The 16,125-nt window shown below is 44.8% G+C and overlaps 1 protein-coding gene across 4 annotated transcripts in view; it reads right to left on the bottom strand.

Annotated features, from left to right (window-relative positions):
- Positions 1–16,125, bottom strand: part of ASAP2 (ArfGAP with SH3 domain, ankyrin repeat and PH domain 2) — a 192,600-nt gene that overhangs the window by 95,798 nt on the left and 80,677 nt on the right. For all 4 annotated transcript variants that reach the window (XM_017525122.2, XM_017525144.2, XM_017525113.2 and 1 more), the window contains exon 3: positions 5,124–5,269. In XM_017525122.2, the coding sequence (XP_017380611.1) occupies positions 5,124–5,269 (146 nt within the window). The remainder of the gene's footprint in view (positions 1–5,123; positions 5,270–16,125) is intronic.

The raw sequence follows: 16,125 nt of genomic DNA, 5'->3' as shown, positions 1-16,125 counted from the left end.
CAGCCCCTCCACCAATATCTACACCCCACTACTACAGCCCCTCCACCAATATCTACACCCCACTACTACAGCCCCTCCACCAATATCTACACCCCGCTACTACAGCCCCTCCACCAGTATCTACACCCCGCTACTACAGCCCCTCCACCAGTATCTACACCCCGCTACTACAGCTCCTCCACCAATATCTACACCCCACTACTACAGCTCCTCCACCAATATCTACACCCCACTACTACAGCTCCTCCACCAATATCTACACCCCACTACTACAGCTGCTCCACCAATATCTACACCCCACTATTACAGGTCCTCCACCAATATCTATACTCCCACACTACAGCCTGAGTAGATATCTGACATCAGCCTTCTTATTCATAGTCGTGATAGAACAACGTGCTTTCATTTTTGGTTAGAGATCTGTGAGTATAGACCATAGCTTAGTGTTAAAGTCTTCTAGGTCTTAGATAAGGAATTTCCAACTATAAATGAGGCCATGCTAAAATCTAAATGGCAGAGGGTTCTAGGGGCCCAAAGGGACTGTCAGCAAGCCCATCCAGGTACTCTCTCTCACCTCCCAGAGCAGCCCTAGCCCTCAAGCCCTCCTCATTTGAAGCCTGTGGCATCCTAATTTGTCCACAAGTCTAACAAGCCACTGTCATCTTGCTTTTCAGTTCACAACACCATGAAACCTCAGAGGCACCCAAGCACTGATAGCAGGAAAAAGGGCAATCAACAGGAAAAAGAGTCAGAATATTAAAAAGCAAATGTCAGAAATGGACACCGAGTAATAGTCCAAGACTAATCCCATGTACCCCTGGTTTCAACGGATGCTGGTCTTCATGTAGAGCAGGTTCTGCAGACCGAGGGGACATCTTTCACTAACAATATTCTGACATCGGAGACAGAGACTATATCTGTAACAAACTTTTCAGCAACCTGCCCTGAAATGCAGCCTTGTATTAGAAAGCCACTTCTCAGCACAGAGGAGGCCCTTGGAGTCTTTCCAGGATTCTCACATCCATCTGGGAAGAGGAAAAGAACCCCTAAAACTGGGCTGACTTCATAAGCACTTTAATTTCACACACGTCACATTTCTGGAGCTGCTTGGTCTTTCCTTTCATTTTGCATCACTGTAGAGAAAATTCACAGACTTCTGCAGGTGAGAATCTCACCCATTAGTAAGAAAATCTTGCTTTATATTAAGCTGGCCTTTTTCTGGAGATCTTCCAACGGCTTTCTAAACATTCTTTCACACCTCCAGACAGGTAGGTGGTAATTGTTATTCTTTCTGGACAAGAGGTAGCACTGTGAGCGTTAGCAAGACAGAACTGAAATGTTTTTAAATGCCCAAGGGAAAGCAAAATCAAGGCTTGGAAAATATGAGATAAGACAGATGTGACCAAAAATAGGAAGAAGAATGGTATACAAAATTCCAAAAAAGGAGAATTCTCCTATAATCCGCTCCCCGTCTGCCCAGCTTCACAGGAGCCGCCACTTGGCCCTCCTCTGGCTGTGCAGCTTCCACACCGGCGCTGGCCTGGAAAATCAGGCGTGGTGAGTGCTAATTTTGGCTCAAATAAGAAATTTTCTCTCTCTTTGATCTTTGCCAGGAAACAGGATCAACAATCTGACTTCCATAAAGTGCAAGCTGAAACCTGAACTCTTATGATCAGTCAAGAAGGTGACAAGAGGCCGTGGTTCCTTTAAATGTCACAATGACAACAATATAGGTTTAGAGTGTTAATACCTGGGTTTGAATCCTTACTCTGTCCCTCACTAGCTAAGGGCCCTGTAAGTGACTGTGTGTGCTCTGCCTTAAGATGAAGGTGACACAAGCGACCCTACACAGCCAAGAGGAATAAATGAAACAGCATCCTTCATGCCTAGCCCAGTGCCTGCTACACTATGGGTGCTCATCAGGCCACTGCCTTAGATACCTTTATTGATAACTTTACTCGCTGTAGAAAGCTGGACAGCAACTAGGACTTGCAGTGATGTGTGAAGTATTAAAGCTGGCAAAGCCACAGCGTGGTGAGCAATGTACCAGCTGTAACATGCAAGCCCTGCTCTGCTTTCTGCTTTTGCAGGAAATTTTATAAAGGAGAGGGAAGGGCTGCTTTTATTTATGCAGCTGCCCATGTTGTTAACTAAGTACAAGTGAGTTTCGTCCAGATTCCATGGTGTGGAGTGCTCCAAGTGGGCCTGCCTAGGCAAGGACTCTGAGCCTCCCAAGAGAGATATTAGCTGCTACTGCCTTTTTTTTTTTTTTTTTATTTGTGTTTTTCTACCTTCTGGGATATACCTTCGAATTTACGTTCTTTTTCCATTATTATGGTTTTTTTTGGAGACAGGGTCTCACTCTCTGTTGCCCAGGTAGAGTGCAGTGGCGTGATCTCAGTTCACTGCAATCTCCGCTTCCTGGACTCAAGTGATTCTTCAGCCTCAGCCTCCTGAGTACCAGGGACCACAGGAGTGAGCCACCATGCCCGGCTAAGTTTTGTATATTTTGTAGAAACAGAGTTTCCCCATGTTGCCCAGGCTGGTCTTGAACTTCCGGATTCAAAGCAATCTACCCACCTTGGCTTTCCAAAGTGCAGGCATGAGCCACTGTGTCAGCCAGATATTAGTTCTTCAAACTATTCAGAGCTTCAGTTATCTAATCCGTAAAGTGGGGATGACACTGATTCAGCTTACGGGATTTTCATAAGAATTGAATAAGCTATGCTGTGTAAAAGCCACCAGCTAGCTATAATCTATCCACAGAATCGGATGTGGCATTATTCTCGCCACGTCAGAGCTGAGACAATCTGGGTCTAGGTATCAGCTGAATGAAGGTAAAGGGCTAGTTGTCTGGGAGTGAGAAGCAGAACCTGGGCCTCCTCCCACCTGCCTCCTACACATCATCGGCTGTCCTGGGCTGGCTGCTCTCTAGGCCTCCTGCTTGGCAGCCCCACTGGGACTTCCATTCGCCATCATCCTCTTGGAATTCCCTTCCACTGCTTGCTTTCCTGTTTGGGGTCCTGTTTCCAGACTCAGTTTCCTCTTTCTTGGCTTTCCCCTTCATTTTGCTAAAACACATCCTTTAGGAGCCTCAGAGAAATGATACATGGGAGCCAAAGTTTTTGAGCCTTGCACATCTGAAAATATCTTTAATTCTACTCTCGTATTTGACTGGCTGGGCATAATTCCAGGCTGAGTTAGTTTCCTCGGGATTTCAATGGCATTGTTCCATGCTGTAACATTTCCAGTGCTGCTGCTGTGAAGTTCACCACCATTCTGATTCTGAAACCTCTGGGTGCTGTCTGGAAGCTTTTAAGATCTTTTTCAAGTTCATACAGTGATGCCTCATGGTAGGTCTTTTCCCTTATTGCACTGGGCACTTGTGAGCCTCTCAACTTGGAGACTCTTCCATTCTGTTTTTAGAAACTGCCTTCAGTACTGCTGAATTGATGACATCCTTCTCTCTTTCTAACACACCTGCTGGGCCTTGGGGATTATCCTTGTCTTGTCTTTTCTCTATTTCCTACTTGTCTTTTTGATCTATTTTCTGAGAGATTTCCTCTACTGCAGCCCTTCCTGTCGGATTGTTAGTGTTGTATTTTCTCACCTTAGTTGTGTCCCTGGCCTTCTTTAATAGCAAGCTGCATCCCAGTCTTCCCACACATCCACTTTTCTGCTAATTCTGATCTTCCTCATGCTGGCGGCTGCTCATCTGCACTGAAGAGTGAGGCACCAGGAAGCTCACAGGCAGCTCTGTGTGCATGGAAGGGGTTTATCCACCCAGGTGTGGGAAGAGCAGGCAGCCAGCTGATCTTTCCACCAGGAGACGCTCACCATGGCAGCACCTACAGATCTTTACCCCAGGGCCATGCAGTTTCTTCAGTTTAAAACAAAATCTCCAATCTTTCCCGACCCCGTGGTGAGACCCTACCATGCATGCCTTCCTGCGTCCAGGGCAAGGGGCTCAGGCAGGGCGAGGGCTCCACTGCTGAGCAGGCGGGCCGCCACTCCAGGATAGGGAAGAAGGGTGACGAGCTCTACCAAAGCCCCAAGGGATTTCAAATTCCTCCAAGTGAAAAGCTCAAGCAGAGCAACAGCTTTTTAATTTTACCATTTCCTACAGCAATGTTTACAAGTGAAGATGGGGAGAGAGAGCAAGGGCCCGAGTGCTCCCGCTCTTCCCCTTCCCATTAGGAACTCACACATGATGCTCCCTCATTTCTGCCCTTCTAGGGCCGGTCTCATAAACCCACTGTCATCACCTTCTCAAGAATGAGCTGTGTTTTCCACTTGTTATGAGCTTCCTAACAGAGGACACAAAAAAGATGCTGTTGTTTGTGGTCTACAGAGAAAGCATTACGGAATTCTTGACCAGGCCCTTCCATGACCTTGAGGAGAAACCGGAGAAGGAAAACAGGAAAGAGAAGCTGCGGCGATCCCAGGGTCCATTCCGCCCGGGCAGGGTCCCAAACAGCCCTCTCGGGCTGCCCACTTCTTCAGAACGTTGTCCCCATCACGAGGACAGCACAGAGCTGCCAGGCACAAGAAAGGCGCGATTCACCCACAGTACCAAGCAGCAGCCACAGGCAGCGGCCACCAGCGCCGCATTCCCATGGCTGAAAACTGAGGCTCTGCTCTCAGTCCTGCTTTTTTTTAGATTCTACACTTGGGAGCACAAAAGGCCTTTAAATATTCATGGCAATTTCTGTGCTTTGATTACAGGTTACCTTGCTGTGTCAGACAGGCCTGAAACATATTTATTAAATATTATAAGCTTAAATGCCTACTATAATTACCAGAAAGAGAGTATTCTACACAGTTTGGAAACTATTAAAAATTGAAGTCAGAGGCCCTTAAGATGAATGCATTTACCCATTTTTGTCCCATAGCTGTGTATATTTAAATTGCAGAGCTGAATTTTAAGTTTTGTTAAAGTAAAAATTACAAGTTTAAACTTTATTCCAAATTGATCCAATGTGTATAGAAAATATAATTCTTTTAGGTACCCAAGGAACTATGAAATGCATTCCTTGTTTATGAAACAAACCATAAGTATCCTCTACTGAGCCACTTGCCCAGTTGAAGTAACCGTAGCATTTCATACACTGAGAGCTGCTTACCAGGTTTTTGAAAAGCGCTGTCAACTCCTTTGTAAACACTGAGAACTTCAGGAACGCACTTCCTAAATCTGGGTCATCTCTGCATACACAGTTGCCGCCGAACTTCTCCAGAGCCTGGGTATACTGCTCTTCATTTTCCACGTGAGCTGCAACAGAACGAGGGAGGTGCTGTGAGTCTCAAGCGTGCCATCCTCATTCCCCACCAGGTTCCTCTCACTTGTGAATAAACACTGAACACATCAGCAGAAGAAAAATCTGAGAAAAGTCAAGTTGCACCAGGAACAGAAATAGCTTCGTTATCCCGACAATCCATGGTGCCCGCAACAGATACCCAAGAACAAGCGTGGTGTGCAAGAGGGGAAGTCCTTGCCCACGTCCAGTGGTCCTCAGATGAGTCGGCCAAGGACACACAACATTTCCACCCCTCCGAGGATTCTTCCTTCACCAAAGTGATGGCAGAAGTCACCAGACTGAGCCCCCTTCCAGAAATTCAGCCAGATGCCCCATTCCTCTCAAACCTGAAGCCCAGAACTCTAATTCAGAGCCACACACCACTGCTCCTTCTCCTTTTAATATGGGAACAGCAGTGGTCTTTGCAGCTCCAGTGCCTCTGCTTGGGATGGATCCTCTGCCCAGAGGCCCTTCCCTCCCGAACTTTTCTTCATCCTACAGATTCATGCTTCCTCCAGGAAGTCTTCCATGACTCTGCCCTACACCCTGGGTATTTCACTGGCACCTCTCCTATCCCTGCACTCAGTAAGTTTTACTGAAATGGTCTGGTAACTGTGTTCTCCATACACTGGACGTGCTTACAGTTTACAGACTAAGTTGTATTCATCCTTGACCAAGTCATGTGCCTGAAATATTAGACAATAAAAAGCAAACCAGGTGCTATGTCTGATGGCATTTTACTATCATCAGGGCTCAAAGTAGCACCTGAAAGAGTGAAAATCTGGACTCTGGGTCTCCAGCACAGTAGTTCTCAATCCCTGCTGGACACCAAAATCATGCATGGATTTTCACCAAACTCTAGACACCACTGTCCCATCTCAGACCTCTGATTCAGAACCATGAGTAGAAATGGGGAAGGGGACACAGGTGATTCTGGTAAATGAATGTGTTTGAATATAATTCCCTCACTACAAGGTCAGGCACTTTCAAAATGAAACCAGTCAGTCTGTAATAAAACAACTTCTATCTGCATAGCTACCTAATTTCTATGTTTTCATCAGTTCAATTGGAAATATAACACAACTATTTACAGGCACAACAGAGCAGGCAGACCCATGGTGTGAACATGGACGTGAACTCCACCAGAGACAGCCTTAGTGCTGCAGCTCCTTCACCAAGGGACAGATCCGAAAAGTTCCTCTGTAGCTCCCCAATTCCTTCTTGGGGAAGTTAGACCACTGTCAGCTAACGCCAATGCCCAGGCTAGGCCTGACAATGAGGGCAAAGGAGGGAACATTTGTTTCTGCAGGACAGTCCTAGACCCTGAGCCAATCTTTATGGCCCATGAATGGTCTGCTCACCCATCCTACTGGGGCAGCACAGTGTTCTTGACCTCCACTGGCATTTGGGGGACTCCAGCAGACACAAGAGAAAACTCATTTCATTGTTCGAGTCCTTTCCTTTTTTTTTTTTTTTTAAATGTTCTTGAAAATAGCCTAAGAGTTCTAGATAAATGAATTTCTGAGACCAGATTTAGCAAACAAATTCAGACAGAAACATACGTGTGCACACACTCACACCCGCAAACACACACAGCTCCTCAGGAGCCCTCAGAAGATCTGGGTTCCAGTCCTATGTCTGCCAGTAAACATTTGTATGACCTTGGTAAGTCACAGTGACGCTGGGCCTGCAGCATCAACTACATAAGGGATAAAGACCTGCTGGGAGATACTCTCAAGGTCAGAGGAAGAATGAAAGAATTAGGTAAAGACATTCAGTTTACCACATGGGAGCATAACCAATAACACCAACAACAGTGACAGCAGCAACAGGTGTCACTTATTCAAAGCACACATTTACATATATTTTTTCTAAACCTCATAAGACATGTATTATTTCTCATACCACAATTAGAAAATGAGGGCTCAAAGAGATCAAAGAATTCATCCAAGGAAACACAGCTAGAAAGTGGCAGAGCTGGGATTCAAACCCAAATCTTCTAATTCCAAAGTCCACTCTCCTACTCTGCTACACTGATATTTGTTTCATCGTTAAAAAGTGTACCTTGTCAAATGAAAGTATGTTAATTTTTAGATTTTTAAAATTCAGTTTCACAGATAGAGCACTAATTCCTTCTGTTCTACTCGACCATTCTAGAGCATGTGGTTGACAATGAAGGGTATGTCCTTTCAAACCACATACTATTTTTAAACTATCTCAAAATTAGTGGTCAAGACGTGGGCAGTTTCAGTGGGTTCAGGAAGGGAGCTGGCGGCCACAGACAGGTCTGTCACTGCCAACTGTCCACTGGATGACAGAAACAGGAATGCAGCCCCCCTGCTCCTGCTTCCTCCCTCGCTCGCTGCTGTCTGAGCCATAAGTCTTCCAAATGACGCCAACAGAGGGGAGCTGGACCATGGTCTCCTCCTTTATGGTGCTGGGTGATGAATGCAAAGCCCAGCAGGAGAGAAGCTGAAGGCTATGTAGCCTCATGGTGCCTTCAAACCATGAGGAGAACTGGACCCTCAGTGCTGCTCTAAGTGCACACCCAAAGGGAAGGGACTCTGCGTGTGGTTAACACCTACTAAGTGGCTTGTAAGTCTTTTGTTCAGTTTAACCTGATAACACTAAAAGTTGGCTATCATTATCCCTATTTTCTTGTAAATCAAGTGCAGTTCAGAGAGTCATGTGACCTGCCCCAGACCAGAGTTGGTAGGAGGGTCAGTGCGCTTTGTACACCATGCAGGCTGCCTCCAGCCCTTGATAGGAGGAAGAAGCCGGCCTTCTCACTAGCAGTAGCCTTCATGTTCCAGCACCAAGAAATGTGAAAGTACTCCTTATCATCCCTCCTTCTGGGCTCCTCAACTGACTACCTGATGTAGGTTAAGTTTTTTTCTTTTTAAAAAAATTATTGGCCAGATGCGGTGGCTCATGCCTGTAATCCCAGCACTTTGAGGCCGAGACAGATGGATTGTCTGAGGTCAGGAGTTTGAGACCAGCCTGGCCAACATGGTGAAACCTTGTCTCTACTAAAAATACAAAAATTAGCCGGGCATGGTGGTACACACCTGTATTCCCAGCTACTCGGGAGGCTGACGCAGGAGAATCACTTGAACCTGGAAGGTGGAGATTGCAGTGTGCAGAGATCACACGGCTGTGCTCCAGCCTCAGCAACAAAGCAAGACTCCATCTCAAAAAAAAAAAAAAAAAAAAAAAAAAAAAAAAAAAAAAAAAAAAAAAAAAAAAAAAAAACCAACCTAAAAAATCTCTTGTATTTATACAAGTGTACGTATAAATACATCTTCCAAATGACACACTGATCCCCAGCAACCCCAAGGTGATAAATTAGTCCTTTGGCTTGTCATCCCCAAATTTGTCATCCCACTGTAAATGATTTACATTTACAGTGCTTTCATCCACTGCAATCAGCACTATCTTCTGATGCTCACACTGTATCAGTTTAGGTCAGTGGGAATCTTTTTGCACAGATGGATTTTTCATCTTGCCAGTGAACTCAGAGCTTTTTGCTGAAGCCCATAAGCCTGTGTCTTCCTCTAACCCTAGCATGGTACCCACCAGAGAATAGCCCTCCCTCCATGAATAACATGACACTGACTGACCTACTGCTCCAGATCACCCCAGGGGGAAGGTTTTCCTACTAAAGAACAGAAAATCATTGAGTGCCTTTATTTTTCTTTTGCCAAAAACAACCTTAAAATAGGAACCTAAAATAAATAGCTTGGGAATAAAGTTTCCGGAAAGATTCGAAACTGGGTCTATCAACTTTTATTTACAGAGTTGTGAAAGCTGTTCTTCTAAAGAGAGCTCACACTCTCACCTCCCCCTTGTTCAAATGTATCTTAAACTCTAATTCTCATTAATGATCCAGTTCCAAGAATCACTGATCTGGGAGAGCCTTTGGAAAGTAAGAATCTGGGTCACAGAGACCATGCTAGGACAAGACTTCATTTCTTCTCAATTCTAAGTCATCACCCCTTTATCTCCCACACCTCACTGCACAAAAGCCACCAATCTCTGCAAAAGGATGAACTGAGAGACTCCTGCAGAGAAATTGATCATGAAGCCAGCAATTGTGTGTATATACTGAGTTTAGAGGAAACAACTAGGTTTTGCTGTGTGCTTTTTAGTTTACTGGATTCTGCTATTTAAAAAACTGGTATCAAGGTCCAGCGCAAATGGTTTAAGCAAAAATTACTGGATCCAAAAAGGACAAAGAATGGCTCCTTTGCTCCTCCTCTATGGGCCACATATGCAGATGCGCTCTTAATAGGTGAGTGTGGCCCACAGCACAGAGAGAAGTAAGCCACCAACACAGCACTGCCATAGGATGGGTATCCCACAGCCAACTCACCTTCAAGAACCACCTCCTCTTTCATCTCAAACATGTCACTCACTATTTCCAGGCCTGCAACAGGGATGTGACAGCATGCTGGGGTGAGATACAAGGACACATATGCTCATGGCTGGGATGAATGCCTGGGGAACGATACGTCAATCCAAGCACTGATCACTTACAATGCATCAGGCAATGTACTAAGTGGATTCAGATGGCAAGAAGGAGACATGGAACTGGGGCTCCAAGGACAGGTGAGACTTGTCAAGCAGAGAAGCAGCAAATAACAGATATGGAAAGGCATTAGCCCCGGGGAACAGCAGGGAGTCCTTAGTGTTTGCACTGTTAAAACTTTTTTTTTGTTTTTTAAATTGTACTGTACCCCAGAACTTTCTCTGTTTTGTAAAGCCCCTCCCTGCATCCAGCTCTCAGCTCTCAAAATCGCCACAGGGCAACACAAGCCTCATTGTCCCCACCTCCTCAGGTCTCCACACTCACTGCTGAGTCCTTTCATTCCACGGATCCTGAAGGGTGACCTAGTCCAAACATGGAAACCAAAGCCCAGAGAGGGTGATGACTTGCTCAAGGTCACACAGCGAGTTTGCGGCAGAGCTGGAAAAAGAACTCAGGTTTCCTGACTCACAGTCCAAAGCTCTTCCTTCCACAGCAAAAACCGTTTCTTCACTTGGTCATGACATTGTCACTATCTTCAGCTCTTAGCCTAGATAAGAGCTAAGAGCTGAAGATAGTGACAATGTACAGCCTTCCTGTCAAGTACTGTTAACCCGAACACCAAGTGTTGTAACCAGCATAACAGAAAGAAGAGGGGGCACACCAGCCTCATGGCTGCCAAGCCCCAGCCTCCATGCTGATCCAACGAAGACCCTCCAAACCCCTGCTCCAGGCCAGACCACAGGCCTGGGAGTCAGGCAGAGGAAAAATCACCTGCTGACACCCCACATTCCCAACTTCCACACAGACAGCTCCAGTGAAGGGAGCATTTAAGGAGAAACATATGCTCTCCACAGCAGCAGCTTGGTGGAGACACTCCTTAGATGGATGACACAATGATTAATACTCAAATGTGTGTCACGACATGAATGTTGTGATGTTGTGCACAACTCTATAGAGTGCAGACCATTTCCTCTGGCTGTCGGCTATACATGCCACCTGTTTCAGACCTCACTTGTGGTGCACGATCTCATGGAAATGCAATTTCTGAAAATCAAAGATAATCCCCGTTTCTTAACAGGGTCTCTACCTACCTTAACAGGGTCTCTCACAATTCGTGAGAGAGAACCATTTTCAGAGCTTTATTTCTAGAATCACCCCAACTAAATGGCTGAAAACATATTTTCATTCCCAATTTTTTTTTTTTTTTTTTTTTGAGATGGAGTTTCTCTCTTGTTACCCAGGCTGGAGTGCAATGGCGCGATCTCGGCTCACTGCAACCTCCGCCTCGTGGGTTCAGGCAATTCTCCTGCCTCAGCCTCCTGAGTAGCTGGGATTACAGGCACGCACCACCATGCCCAGCTGAATTTTTAGCAGAGACGGGGTTTCACCATGTTGACCAGGATGGTCTCGATCTCTTGACCTCGTGATCCACCCGCCTCGGCCTCCCAAAGTGCTGGGATTACAGGCTTGAGCCACCGCGCCCGGCCTCATTCCCAATTTTCTAATGTGTATCAAAAGTCTTCAAAACATTCTTCTGGATAATCTCACTTCCAGAAATCTATACTAAGGAAATAATCAAGGTGATCAGAGATGTGTGTATAGAACAATTTATGAAGAGTGAAAATTTAAAATGTGTTAAGCTCCAACAATATGAAAGTGGTTAAATTAATAGTATTTCTACAAAATGGAATATTATGTTGGCTTTTTAAAATAATGATATAGGAATATGGTAGGAGCAGAATGCCAAGTTTAAAAAAGGCAGGACACAAAATTTAGTCTCAATTTTGCAAAAAGTGAAATGTAGAGAAGAGGTTGAAAAGGTAATAAATCAAAATGCTAACCGTGGTGATAAAGACTGAGCACTTGCTAGCACTCAATAAACTGTTATATGCAAGGCCATTATATCTAGGTCCCAGACCAAGTGCTTTCTCGATGTTACTCTATTCTCCTTTGAGTGTACAAGGAAACAGACTGTGGGACTGTGAACCAGCCCAGGCTCATGCAACTTCTAAGAGGCAGCGCTGCGTTCGAAGTCAGGGGTGGGCCTCGGACCCAGCGCTCACCTGAGCCTCTGCTGGTTATAAAGATACTGAAATCCTGCCAGGGTCAAGATTTGGTTGGTTTAATGCTTTACTGAGCTTTCTAAATTTTCTAAACTAAGCTTATCTTATCTTTATAATAATGTAAAGAATAAACAAAATTTAAAAAGAAATAGGAACATCAGCTCTAATGGCTGGGTTGTTTCAGTGCTCTGTGCCTGCGCCTATTAAGATCATCACTCCGAGGACGGTGGCTCACATCTGTAATCCCAGCACTTCGGGGGCCAAGGTGGGAAGATCTCTTGAGGTCAGGAGTTCAAGACCAGCTTGGCCAACACAGCAAAACCCAGTCTTTACTAAAAATACAAAAATTAGCCAGGAGTGATGACGGCAGGTACCTGTGATCCCAGCTCCTCAGGAGGCTGAGGAACGAGAATCACTTCAACCCAGGAGGTGGAGGTTGCAGTGAGCCAGTATCGTGCCACTGTACTCCAGCCTGAGCAACAGAGCGAGACTCTATCACAAAAGAAAAAAAAAAAAAAAAAAAAAAAAAAAAAAAAAAAAAAAAAAAAAAAAAAAAAAAAAAAAAAAAAAAAAAAAATCACAAAAAAAAAAAAAAAAAAAAAAAAAGAACATTAGAATCTGTCTTTCTCTCCCAAAGCTCTCCCTGGACAAGGTAACGTGAGGGAGACAGCCCTTGGAACCGAGTACACCTGCATCATCTTCGACCAGACAGAAGTAGCCATAACCAGAAGGGGTTGAACAAGAATGTCCACCTTGTTCATAACCCTTTCGAGCTCCCACGCAGGCTGAGCAACCGGAAGGATACCTCTCACTGGCTTCTTCCTGCCACTTCCTCCACCTTCTCCCACACCCCATGCTTCTTCCACTTTCAAAACCCATTTCCATCATCTTTCCTAGGAAGTCCCCTTGGAATGTGATTCCTAGAGAAACAGCCAGTCTTTGCGGATGGTACCCCAGGATGTATCTAGTCTGGTTGTGCTTGGCACAGGCAGCTAGCAATGGAGTTCATTAATAAGGCCAAGGTGTGGGCTATTAAGATACAAAACCTGTTGCCTATGATCACCCCATCCTCTTTGATCCTGCCTTATATTAATGATCCCATCCTTCCAATGACAGTTCAAAGACTGTGTGAATAACTAAACATCACAACAATTACCTCCCTGTGAAGCTCCTACTACTTGCAGGAGTGCACTTGGAAGGCAGGTAAGAGGGGTGAAAGAGTGGAAACTGGGCTACTGTATAATTTTTTTTATGCTGATGCTTTCTGTCCCTTTAGCTTTAGAGTACATAATATACCAATATTTACTTTTATTCATTTATTGTGCTTCCATTATGGGTCAAGAATATTTCTGGTTACTAAAGAATAAAATCCAATCACACTGAAAGTCTATTATGCAGCAAGCACTAAAGAACACAAAGATTCATCAAACAGAGCCCCTGCCCTCAAGAAGCAAGCACTCAATAAGTGACAAAGACTCAGCCAATCATTTCAGTGCAGTGACAGGAACACAAAAAACAGAATGAGCTCTGGGGAATTCTGTGCTAGGTGTGGCCAGAGCATGGGGAGGGACTGGAGGGTCAGGCAGGGGCCAAAGATGAGGAACTTTATTCCAGGTAATGGAGAGCGGCCAAAAGGCTCCTAAGACATCTGCATTCAAGAAAGATTAAAAAAACCTTGATACCTGCCAACACACAACTTAGCAAGACAAAAATAAACATGCAAAAACAATCCACTGTGATGTAAATTACACGAGCTGGAAACACAGCACTCTATGAGAACAGGAGTACATTTTCGGGGGCTGGTAACAGAAAAGGCTTCTTGGAGCAGATGATGTTAAAAGGAATTTCCTCACTGAGAATGTAGTATGGCATGAGATTAAAACCGAACTACCAGTTTAAACTGGTAAACTAAACTCACCCTAAACTCTCCTTAACCAGAGAGCTGCTTCCATCCTAGGGCTGCTCTAAGACCAAATGAGGGAAGGAGACAGGGGTTGGAGGTGGTGGGTTCTTCAGAACTGGCAGGGCTCTTCTTTAGTCTGGAGACGGGCTACACCATGGTGTCTGGGGTTCAAAGCCAAGAGGTGAATTCAATATTTGTTGAATGTGGAGTACAAGCTATTAGAAATTTTACTTTCAATTATACTGACACCTTTTAATGAAGAAAGAGTTCATGTTGGCAAAGCAATCTGATTAGCTACATTACCGAATGTGCATTTTGCCAGGGTAAGCGGCTTTCAGCCCTACATTTTTGCCTTCAAACCCCATGACTTACGTACTTACCACAGTGATGACTTAAGAACACACCCCTGTCTCCACCCACCTCCACTGAGGGCACAGCCCTCAGTGTGAGGAAGGAAGCTGATTCCTGGTTCCATGAGATCCCAGGGCTTCACTTTCAGGGACAAGCAGCCCTTGGAAACTGCATGGTCTCTCAAGCCTCATAAAGTAGCTACCATGAATACTGTAGAGATGATATAACATATAAAAATAATCTTTCATCCTTACACCTCTGCAGGATTTTACAGATGAGGAAATAGATGAAGTCATCACGTTGATTTGGTAGAATATTTAAGCTCAAGGTCTGAGCTTTTTCGCTTGGTGTGCTGGGCTTGTGGACAGGCTTATGGGGTGGGGGGAGGGGGGAGGGCACGTATGTGTATCCCAAACATGTATGCAAAATTATGTAAAGGTGCTTTTTCCTGGAAGGATCATCCAAAACACCCTTCTGAATTTTACTGATATGATAACCAAAAGATTAAAGAACCACTGATCAAACCACAGCCCCCTGTTTTACAGATGGGTATGGAAAACATGTTGGTCCATAGACTGGGTGACTGTAAACACCCGCCAAATTAAATAGCAGATACTTCTGAACTGAAGTATGATTCATGCCAACACTTGGATGTTAGGTCACAGACCTCTGTGTTCCTTCAGAGGCACCCTCCTTCCATGACTAATGCTGTGGTCACTGCAGACAAGATTCCACAAATCACCAACTAAATTACAATCGTTTTTAGCCAGCAACAGGAGAGAGCTGGACTCCAGAGCCTCACAATTGGAAGACATCTCCAGGGCCTTCGAGCCCACGTCCTCACCTCCCTCTACAACTTCCTCAGAGACAGGGGCTGTCCATCCATTAGAGGAACCTCCTAGCCACCAGCTCACCGCTCAGGCTGCTCACTAGTTCCCTCTCCGTCATATCTGAGTCAAGTTATGCTCTTGTGAAAGCCTCCTCTAGAGAAAAGCAAATACTATGTCTACCTTCCTCAGCCCAGAGAAAGCCCTTCATGTACATCCTCACTGGCCCCTTCTGAAACTAAGAGCCCCTCATCCTTCAGACGCCCTCCTATAGGGAGGTTTCTCCATCCCTAAGATTTTGAGGTTCTTAAAATGCTGATCTTACAACCCAATAATGAAACAACCACCTCCTTTATAAGCACCAAAGACTTCAGAGGTTACCTGCAGCCAGCCTTCGGAGCAGGTGCCACGTACTGCCTCACACTGATCTTGTAATCAACCAAAACCACCTGGAATTTTTCAGAAGGACTACGATGGCTCGGTCAGGTGGCATGTAGGGTGCTCCCCATGTTGCCGCTTGCTTTCTCTACCGTGTGCCCCCAGCAACTTTCTGCCTCAGCACCAGGCAGGGTGCTGCAGCAGTCAGAAGCAGAGATGGGGACGCTCACTTGCTTTTGAATCTGAGCTCCTCCAACTGCTGGCTAGATGACCCTGACAAATCACTACTCAGTGCCTCCGTAAGCTCATCTGTCAATAGACAGGACCTAACTCAGAATGCTTTAAGAATGGAATTCACATAAAGTTTTTATTTAGTTGTATAATACAAATATTCTAACAAATACTTGAAGAGTATTTATCATCACTATGTATCTTCCTTCAAGTTTGTGAATATCAATAAAAATATACTTTATCATTTATCATCTATTCCTTTTTAATCACATACAGTGTACATATATTCTGTATCCTGAATTTTATTGAAGATTTCATCATACGTATTTTACTTCCTGTTGCTATATAAACATATTCCAGCAAACCGCTAAATCCTAATTCAGTTATATACAGGAGGCATCCAATTTCTCACTCTGATAAGCAATGCCACAGCTCATGAACATCTTTGTGCATGGATCACCTTCCATAAAAAGATTTTTATTTTTCTTGATGTGTACCACCAAACTGCTTTCCAAAAAATGAGTGTGCATGTTTTCAGTGCCACAACAAT

The sequence above is a fragment of the Cebus imitator genome, unplaced genomic scaffold (assembly GCF_001604975.1).
Source record: "Cebus imitator isolate Cc_AM_T3 unplaced genomic scaffold, Cebus_imitator-1.0 Scaffold1, whole genome shotgun sequence".
NCBI classification, from domain to species: domain Eukaryota; kingdom Metazoa; phylum Chordata; class Mammalia; order Primates; family Cebidae; genus Cebus; species Cebus imitator.
The sequence above is the reverse complement of the archived record's forward strand: the minus strand, read 5'-3'. Positions and strand labels throughout refer to the sequence as shown.